The sequence below is a fragment of the Echinops telfairi genome, unplaced genomic scaffold (genome assembly GCF_000313985.2).
Source record: "Echinops telfairi isolate 266 unplaced genomic scaffold, ASM31398v2 ScPeMD7_7;HRSCAF=31, whole genome shotgun sequence".
In the NCBI taxonomy this organism is placed as follows: Eukaryota; Metazoa; Chordata; class Mammalia; order Afrosoricida; family Tenrecidae; genus Echinops; species Echinops telfairi.
The window spans coordinates 17,249,672-17,260,311 of record NW_022103904.1 but is presented as its reverse complement, the minus strand read 5'-3'; the positions used below and the strand labels follow the sequence as shown (position 1 = coordinate 17,260,311).

Below are 10,640 nucleotides of genomic sequence, written 5' to 3'. Positions count from 1 at the left end.
ATAGGAGCAAGTTATGTGTGTTCCACAGTCAGTATTGGCTTTGGTCTTACTATTGACAGTGAGCTTCGCCGTTGTCTATTTCCAAAGATGTAGCTCATTTGATTCCTATGTATTCTATTTCATCTCACGAATGCAAAGGAGGACATTGATCTTTAAGTGTTCCATTTAGTCTTTCATGGTTTTTGACATATTTAGATTCATACTTTATACATTCCACATTGTAATTAATGGATGTTTGTAGTTATTCTAGTTTTGAGTCGTTTTGCCTTAGTGAGGACTATTGTTCTATGTATCTATCACTGTGCTAGTACCAGGTGTTTTAACTATTGTGGGTGTGAATTAGGTTTTGAGATCAGAAAGTGAGAGTGTCCCTAATTTCTTCTTAAGCTCTTCCTTGCTTATATTCCTAAGATTTTCAGTAACTACATTTTCAGAAGCGGGCTGCTGCTTCCTAGGCTTAGACTGGAAGCTCTGTTGAAATTTGTCCACCATGGGTAACTTTGCTGGTATTGGAAATACCATTGGCATAACAGCCAGCACCATAGCAGCATGCAAGCTACCATGATATAACAAACTAATTCATGAGTTGTAGCTTCATTAATTGTAAACAATAATTTATAAACAGTTTGCACATAGTATTTACCTAGAAGTTCCCATTTATTCATCCAGCTAAATTGAATGACACAGATTTAGTGAACAATGACTCAGAGAGTTAAAGGACTTTCACCTCTAGTGAGTGAAAGAGGGAGTCCTGGACCTCAAGATTTATTATTATTTTTAAAATTTTAATCTTCCTAGCTCATAGACATTCCATTATGCAACCTACTATTTCATGGAGATGTGTGTCCTCTGGCAGGTGGTCCATAGGAAGAAACGTGCTTCTTTCCAGAGAGAAATGAAGTATTTTTCATGAAAGCACATGACAGACAGGATGGTTGAGTTGACATCAATTTAGTCCAGTCATACAATTGACATCAATTTAGTCCAGTCATACAATCCCAAATTGACCATCAGCAAGGGTAGTGTTGTGTGTGCATATCTATATGCATGTCTATCTACCGGAGAAAGATCTTGGCCACTGAAATTCAGTGTGGATGAGGGGAAAAGTGAAGCATCGGAGTAAGATGTGAATCTCGACTGAGGAATGAGAACTGTTGTCTTCTTTCAGAACTCTTCAGGCGGTGGAGTTAACACAGCACCGCTACAAACAAACCAGGACTCTTTCTGGAGGCATGAAGAGGAAGCTTTCCATCGGAATTGCTTTCATTGGTATGTCCCAAACTGTGATTCTCGACGAGCCCACCAGTGGTGTGGACCCTTGCTCCCGTCGCAGCATCTGGGACATTCTCTTCAGATATCGAGAAGGTAGGCACTGGGGATCATTCCGACAGCTCTTCTAATAATATTGTGGCACAAGAAAATGAATGCTATCCTATGGGAAGAACCAAGTCTGTAAAGATAAATGATTTTCCTCAGAATAAAAATATTTTTCCTTAAGCCTTACAGAGATAGACTTATTATGTAATATCTCTGTCTTTCTAAAGGGAGCACCTGTATTGTAGGGGGGTGCATGCTGGGCTGCTGACTGCAAGGGCAGCATTTTGAACCCGCCAGCTGCTCTGCAGAAGAAAGGTGCAACTTTCAGCTCCTGTCAAGATTTACAGCCTCAAAACCCACAGGGGTGGTTCTCTGTCTGCGAGGGTCCCTGTGAGTTGCAGATGACTGGATGGCAGAATGTTCTACCTTTATAAGTATAGTTTACATTACCTTTACAGATTCAGGTTGTAGAAGATTATGTCAATTATACTCATAGTCATCTACGTCATGTTCCATTCTGCATCCAGAATAGGCCTCATCCTTTTTCTTAGGTGAGGAATCTCAGGTGCAAAGAGATGGGCATCTGATATGCTCACAGTCACAGAGGAGGAAGGTTCAAGTTCAATGACTCACTTTTGGATCTTAGTCTTGGAATTCTTGGCTCGACAGTATTCATGCATATGTTTGATGGGCGGTTAGCACTTTACAACTTTCTGCACTTCAGGTCCCTGGGAATTGTTACTATAGGTATTTTGTTCAGAATCATTCTTATTTCAAAAGAAACATTGGTGATAATAAAACAGAAATAAAAAGTCTTGGCATTATTAGTATAGAATATAGAAGCTTAAGTGGCAAGGTCAATGTTGGAATCCTCGAACATGCTGTTTTCCCTTTCTCTTCTGCATTTTGAGGATCAGGTCTTCATCATACTTGACCTTAAGTGAGCATTTCCTTGAGAAACAGATTAGGAGTTGTCACTAACGAGAAGCACAGTGAAAGGGCAAGAAAGAAGATTCTCCACCCTCTCTTAAACATTATAGAGGGCTGAGCCCTAGGACCAAGACCAAATTCTCTCTTTAGGGGTAAAAAGCCTCCGGCCAGAAATGATGAGAGTGAAACTTAGAGAATGTAAGAAAAGAATCCTGCTCCTTTTGTCTCCTCAAATTTTGAGGGATGTGAAAAAGAAAATGTGGAGTTGTTTCCTTTCTAAAACCTGCCCTGGAGAGTACATTGTACTCCAGAAATCAGCGGTCTTAGGGACAGCATCGGTTGTCTGATTTGCTGCAGCCACACCAGCTTTCTTGAAAGAGAGCCATGCATGGGGGCCCGGAATGGCCCGAGGGCTGGTATTCCTGAGCCTCCTCAGGGCCCACGCATCCACACTAAGAACACAGAAGGACCTGACAGCAGGCTGCTGGTAAGCCTGAGGTGGCCTTCAGAGCTGGCAGCAAAGTGAGGCAGAGGCAGCCTGAGGCCAGGAGGAGACATTTATGGAAATGAACCTTGTGGGAGTTATTGCCCCAGTTTTAAGGCCAGTAATTTACAACAGAGGTGGTGCAGTTGTGAGGGGGCGGGCCAGGGAGAGTCAGTTCTCCCTCAGACACCAGAGGAGATGATGGCTCACAGTGCACCTGAACACGTGCAATTGCTATGAAATCATGCATACAATTTCTGCCTTTCTGGAGAAATCGATGATGGGAATAGAAATGAGAAATAAGCTTTCTTTGCAAGAGATAATAAGCACTGATTAAAAGGCATAATTATGTTTTAAGATACAATTAATTTAAACCAGATTTAATTTCTTCCCTGATACTCTGCTGCAGATGAGGAAGACAGATGAGATATAGACAGAAAGAATTACATTTTCCACACACGTGCTCATGTGCATTTTAACTTGTATTAAAATATTGCAAGCCCACTTGCTTATTTTTAAAAAAATGCTACTATGTATCTACGTGTGTTTTGTGCGTATGCAAACTACTTATATTAATACCTGTTTATCTATGTCTATCTATGTTACTCTCTCAATATTGATTTATGTGTTGCTAGCTGTGTTAGTCCAGGTAGACTAGAGAAACAAATCCATGGACACACATATGTGTATAAGAAAGAGATTAAAAGACACATGGACATTAAAAGGTGTAATTATGTTTTAAGATAAAATTAATTTAAACCAGATTTAATTTCTTCCCTGATACTCTGCTGCAGATGAGGAAGACAGATGAGATATAGACAGAAAGAATTACGTTTTCCACACACATGGACACACATATGTGTATATACAAGACGAATTGAACATTGAGAAAACATCCCCACCCAGTCCAAGGCCATAAGTCCGATATTAGCCCATATGTCCGATACCAATCTATAAAGTCCTCCTTAGACTCATGAAACACATGCAAGAAAACCAAGTGCAGGACGATCACAAGCCAGTGGGTAGAAAGTCTTTGGGTCCAGTGGCGCAGGAAACATCTCAGCACTGGCAGGGGTCTCTCTGTGGCTTCTCCGGCTTCCGAGGTCTGGTTGCGTCCATGTGGCTTGTCTTCTGCAATGTCTCCCAGGGAGTAGCAGAGAGAGATGCCTTCCACCTCCAAGGAGGAAGTACCATGCCCACACAGAAGTCTCACTGGCTATCTCCAGATTGACAGCCTAGACCGCACCCCTACACTTTTCATCCTTAAATTAGCACCAGATTAGGTGACTACCACATAACTCCCCCCCCACCCCCGTTCTGTACCTATATGTGTGTCTGTGTGTTTCTATATCCATGTGTATCTGAGTATGTTTCTATTTTTAAATTAATTTTCTTCCTCTCTCTCTCCCCTCCCCCACTCTCCTGACCTCCCTGTAAACATCAAAATCTATTTCTTTTGGTGAGCAAACAAAATAATCTTTCTCAGTTTTTTTCTAATAGTGGTCTCATGTATTATATGTCTTTATTAACCTTGCTGAGAATAATGGCTGCCAAAGTTGCTTATGCCACGAGGGGTTTGGAATAGTCTTCATTCTTCAGAAATGAATACGATTCCATTACTATAGGCCAAAGTTTATTTATCCATTCTTTCAGAGAGGGGCATTTGGGTTGTTTCCATCCTTTTGATACTGTGAATTAATGCTTCGATAAATACAGGTGTGCGCACATCTCTTCTTGTTTGGTCTTAATTTCTTTGTGGGTATCCACTGCTTAGTGGAGCTATATAATGATTTTGGAAATTGCTGGCTCATATGGCATTTTTATTATATATTTTAAAGAAGTATTATACTGCTCTCTATAGTAAATTGTACAATTCTGCAACCCCACTAGTGATATCGGAGATAGAGTCTGGCTCACCCAGTGGATTTTCCACAGAGAATCTTACTGATGCGGCCTCTGGACCATCCTGTGCACCCTGAATATTCAGGATCCAATGCCCCAGCATTCCACAGGACCCATCGTGGGTCGCCAGGATGCACCCAGAAGCTTGGATCAATATGGCCCATTCCATGCATACCCCCAGGAACACCACTCCCTCTAGTCCCCCGAAGCATTTTCAGTCAATCTTCCTGCCACCTGGAGGTCAGTCCTCCTGCATTTGTGCTCCCATGGATGCACTTGCTCCATTTCCCCTCTCCTAACTTGACTTTCCTATTAGTACCCCTCATCCCTCTGATAGGGCTGTCTATCTGTCCAGCGGTGACTCGTCATAACTTTTATGGTAGATAATATCCTCTTCCCCTCCCTTACCAATTTGATCCCAGCTGATGTGAGGCACCCGCTGGCAAAGTGACGTTCAAGAATACACCTAGAGAGGATAGTGTATGGTTTATTGGCACCAGTTAGGCTTTCTAGCAGGCCATCTGGCCATCCAGGTCAGCAGACTGAATCCCCTGCAAGCCTGAGCTTGTGCCTGTCCCGTTGCTTATTCCTACAGCAGTAGATTCATGCAGAATTTGTGCTTTTGTGATTGACTAACTTCACTCAGCATATTGACTTCCAGATCCCTGCATGTCATGAGGTGTTTCGTGGTTTCATCGGTGTTTTTAAAGGATGTGTAGGTTTCTATGGTCCATATATTCCAGACTTCTTTATCCAAACTTCTACTGATGGGTATTTAGGCTGTTTCCAATTTCTTGCTATTGTGAATTGTGCTGCAATGACATGGGACAGCATACATCTGTTCATGATCCATTTCTTATTTCTTTGAGGCATATGGCCAGTAATGGTATTACTAGCTTATATGGGATTTCAATTTCCATCTGCTTTAGGAATCACCATATTGTTTTCCACCAGTGGGTGTACATATTCACAAGCCCATCAACAGTGAATAAGAGTTCCAGTCTCACCACACCTTCTCCAGAATTTGTGTTGTTCAATTTCCATACATTTGATTTTTTTGGGAGGGGGTGGTTTGATTTTCCTGTTATTTGCTTCTAAATTTATAGCATTACAATCTGAAAAAAATGCTTTTTTGTATCTAAATGTTCTAATTTATTGATGCTAGCTTTGTTGCTCAACATGTGGTCTATTCTGCTTTTCCATGTGCACTGGACAAAATTGTTGTTGTGGAAGTCGTGTTCTATATGTGTTTAAGAGAGCAAGATGATTGTGTTGTTGACTTCTCCTGTATCTTTGTTGACCTCTCTCCTGGATGCTTCGTCTTTCCTTCAGACAGGTGTGCTGAAGTCTGCTACTATTATTGTTTTATTGACTGTTTGCCTCTTCAACACTGTAAGAATTGGATGAATGCATTTTGAGTGTCTTTCATTGAGTACATAGATGTTTATTATAATTATATCTTTTTAGTCAATTGTGTCTTTAATCATTCTATAATGACCTTCTTCTTTTCTCATGATGGCTTTTCCCTTGAAGTCTATTTTATCAAAGATAAATTTGTCTGCTTTTCTTTGATTACTGTAAGATGAATGTATTTTTCCAGCCCTGTTGGAGCAGTGGTTACCCATGGGGCTGCAGTCCGCCTGGCAGGCAGTCGGACGTGGCCAACAGCTCAGCGGCTGAAAGGCAGAGCTTTCTTCTCCCCTAAATGGTTACAGTTTCAAAAACCCACAGGGACTGCCTATCAGTCAGGATTGCCTCCATGAAAGTGAGTTTGATTTTTGGTTGATCTAAAGAGCGTGCTGGTGGTCTAGTGGTGATGAGTCAGGTTGCAGTCCACAAGCTTGGCAGTTTGAAACCATCAGCTGCTCTGTGGGACAGAGACAGGGTTTTCTAGTCCTGGTAACAGGTCTTGGAAACCCACTGGGGTGGTTCTACCTCATCCTACAGGGTTTCTGTGAGTTGACCTCAACTGCATAGCAGTGAATTTGTTTTTTTAGGTTTTGATTTTTATTATGTTTTTGTCATTGTATCTAAGGGTGGTTTCTTATAAGTAGCATATTAATGGGTCTTGTTTCCTTATCCATTTTGCTGTTTTCTGTCTCTTAAATGTTGAGTGCAATTCATTTAAAATCAATGTTGCTATGAATAGGTATGCCTTTATTGCCGTCATTTTGCTGTGTGCTTCTTAATGGTGCTATTGATTTCTTTGTTGTTGTTGTTGGTAGGTGCTATTGTGTCCGCTTTGCCACATGGAGACCCTCTGTACAACAGCATGAAGCGCTGCATGGTCCTGCACCATCCGCACAATTGTTTCTATGCCTGAGCTTCATTTTAATGTCCTGTGCTGAGTTCAGTTTGCCTGTGGTTTCCCTTGTAATTCCTTTGTTTGTTTTTATGTTACTGTTGAATATTATTTTCCTGTTTTTCCTTCTTTAATTTTGCTGAAGTTTTTTCAATGATTTCTGGCTCCTTATTTGGAGGGGGATTCATTCTTTTTTAAATTATTTGGTTCTTATATTTAAAGCAGTTTATTCTGTTTCTCCATTCCTATGTGATTTCCTCTCCATTAGATTATTTCATATCTACTCAACGTCCTCAATTTCTTTATTTCTAGTTTCTTTGTTGTATTTTATTTTTAGTTTCAATCTTGCAGGTTTATTTCACTTTCTACATTATTTTAGTAGTTTGTTTTCTCGATAGTGGTATCTTGTATGTTGATCTTAGGTAGCTGTCTACTGTTGCTGATTCTCTGTTCAAAGAACTCCCATTAGGATTCCTGTGAATTTCATTTTGATTTTACAAATTACTTTAGTTTTTCTTTTCTGAAAATGTCCTTATTTTTCCTCCATATTTTAGAGATGGTTTTCCTGGGTAGGGGTTATTGGTTGGCAGATTTTCTTCCTAGATTTTAAATGATCATTCCACCCTCTTGTTGTCTGTAGATTTTGTATTTTAACTATCTGAACTTATTCTTATTGAGTCCCCTTTGAAGGTATTTCCCCGCCCCCCTGAGTTTCTATCAGGATTCTTTTCTTTTCTTTGAAGTTGCATAGTTGGACTATGACATATCCTGATGCTTTTCCTGAGGGTTCACATCTATTTGGGGTACTTTTGACTTCTTCAGTGGATATTATCTGTATTAACATGATACAAAGACCATTTTTCCAAGCATTAAAAAGGCAAAGGTGTCACTTTGAAGACTTAAGTGCCCTTAATTTAAACTATGGCATTTCAATCTATACTTGTAAGAACTGGACAGTAAATTAGGGAGACTAAAGAAGAATCAATATCTTTAAAAGACTGGTTTGGGTGAAGAATATCGAATAGGCCACAGATTTCCAGAAGAATGAACAAAATCTTCCTTGAAAGAAGTGTAGCCAGAATGTGTCTGGGAAGTGAAGATGGTGAGACTTCATCTCCTGTACGTTGCACATGTTCCCAGGAGTGACCAGTCCTTGTCGAAGGACATTATATGTGGTAACGTAGAAAAAGAGGGAGATTTTCAATGTGATGGATTGACACAGAGATTGAAATCGGCTTAAACATTGCAGGAGGATATTTCATTCTGTTGTACATAAGTTGCTATAAGTCAAAACCAGTGTGATATATCGAACAACAATCACCTTTGGAATAGTGCCTGGTTTTATTATAGAACAAAATCCATAGGATATCAATGGGCTAAAGAGGTGTTGCTAAAATAAAAAGGCGACTCCCCAAATCAAAACATACATCCAATTTTTGAAAGGAGACCCAAACTTCCAGGTAACCGTGAGAAAGCTTTATGAAGCAGATCTACAAACTTTGTAAAAATAAATGTCTCCTGATAGATAGAAAGAGATTCTTTTCTCAGAATACCACTGAGAGACTCATCTACCAGGAACTTTATGTGTGTAATGGAGGACATTGAACCAACTTGCAGGATTTTGCAAGGACTAGATTACTTTTGTGCGTCTATCCAATGTGGCATGGAGGCTCCAGGTGTTGCTGCGAACCAAGAGGTCAACAGCACGACTCGCCAACCTCTAAGCGGGGAAAGGTTGTGGCACTTGGCTTCCCTCTGAATCACGGCCTCCGTGTCCTTTGGTTGCTGTGCATCACAGTTGACTCAATGGAACACAAGAATGACAAATACACCAAAGTGTGTAGCTCAATGTCTGATAGAGGTGCCCAGTAAATAACAGTACATCATCCTCATCATCACCACCACCACCATCATCATCATCTAGAGAAAGACTAGGTGTGAAGGGGAGGTGGCAGAGTAACACCGTCTGACTGGGAAAAGAAATAGTAAAGCAATGCTTTTGGCTGATAAAACATTACTTGCCTTTGAGGTATAGGACATGCCTTGAGTTTCTTTATATCCACTAATAAGCCATCATAGATCTGTGGAATTAATGTTAGTTGGTTTTTATTTTAGATTATATTATAATAAGGAATACACTATCTGATTTGTAGTGTAGCTAAAAATTACTGTATCTGAGCTGTTCCAATCTCAGGTAAGGACTAAATACACTGTTTCGTCCTCAGAGGAGCCTGGTTTGGTGTTGGGACCCACACGCTGTGAGATGTTAGCTATGAACCTGACTTCTTAGTCTTAGGTTGACATTTTACCTTTTATATTTTGTTGCTGCATCCCCTCCGCCCCCTGATGACCCTGAGAGTCCAAGGATTGAATGTTCCTCCTTTATTAAAAATCTTAAAATTGTGTAAAGTTATAAATGCATTACATATCTGCTCTTTGACAATTTTCTTTGGAGATAAGGATAAATTAATGATGTTTATTTCTATCCTGCTGGGAAGTTGGACTCCATTTTACCAAGCAGTGGTGTGTAAAACTAAATCTTTCCATTGCATAACTGAGGTGAACTTTATACAAACACCTTTTATTTTCTCTGGTCTAACTAATGACCATTTTTCAGAGATATTTTCTATGATCAATCTCTGCTTAACAAGGTGCTTATTTTCGCATACAGTAGCTACTTGCATAGAATAGCACCCTCCCCATATGTACAGTAAGAGTGGAACCAGGAGAATTTGGATAACAACACAGAGAGAGATTCACCACCTTTCTACCAAAAGGTCTGGTTTTAACTCTTACAGAAGAAGGTGGCTGGGAGCAGCAATAGGCTTATGTGCCTCGATTTCAGTCTTAGTGCATGTCAGGGTACTTCCATTGATTTGTGAGAAGGATGGAGGATTTGTCGAACCCAACAATAATGAAGAGAACCCTTTGCTGTTTCTGAGCATTGGCAAACCTTTGCATGCAGAATAGCACCATGCTCCATGGATTTGTACAGATGTAATTTTATAGACGTGCATTAATAAAGCTTTTTTTGGGAAGGCCTGAGCCATTAACCTTTCGTTGGTAGTTGAGTGCTTTCAAATGTTTGTACTAACCAAGGACTCAAGTAATGAATCAATCCAAACCAAACTCACTGCCATCCAGCTGATCCAACTCATCGAGCCCCTATAAAACAGGGCAGGACAGTTCCTGTGAGTTTCTGAAGGCGTAACTCTTTACCAGATGTGAAAACTCAGTCTACCTCCCTCGCAGCATCTGGTGGTATTGAACTGCTGATCTTATACCTAGCACCCCAGTGTGTAACCACTGTGATCCTGGAGTAAAGAAGGGATGGAGTAATAATAAAAGAAGAGTTTCAGAATTTTTGATTTGCTGGCTAACTTGATTCAACGTGCCACCATCAAGTTGATTCTGACCCTGGAGGACATTAAAGAACTGTCCTTATGGGTTTTTAAGACTGTAATTTTTTGTTTGAGTAGAAGGTCTTGGTTTCTGTCTGTTGGAGAGAAATGGTTCAATTCAAGGCAACGTTGATTTTAGCAGCTGCAGTTCTTGCAACAGTCAGAAAAAGAGAGGGGGAGGGGGAGCTACCTAAGTATGAAATTTTACAACAGAGGACCAATTTCTTTTCTTTTTTTTTTTCTTTTTTGACATTTTATTAGGGGCTCATACAACTGTTATCCCAATCCATACACACATCAATTG

At 40.3% G+C, this 10,640-nt stretch overlaps 1 protein-coding gene across 1 annotated transcript in view; it reads left to right on the top strand.

The window, feature by feature from the left end:
- Positions 1-10,640, top strand: part of ABCA13 (ATP binding cassette subfamily A member 13) — a 457,705-nt gene that overhangs the window by 212,565 nt on the left and 234,500 nt on the right. Inside the window, exon 32 of the mRNA XM_045286290.1 lies at positions 1,169-1,365. Within this exon, the coding sequence (XP_045142225.1) occupies positions 1,169-1,365 (197 nt within the window). The remainder of the gene's footprint in view (positions 1-1,168; positions 1,366-10,640) is intronic.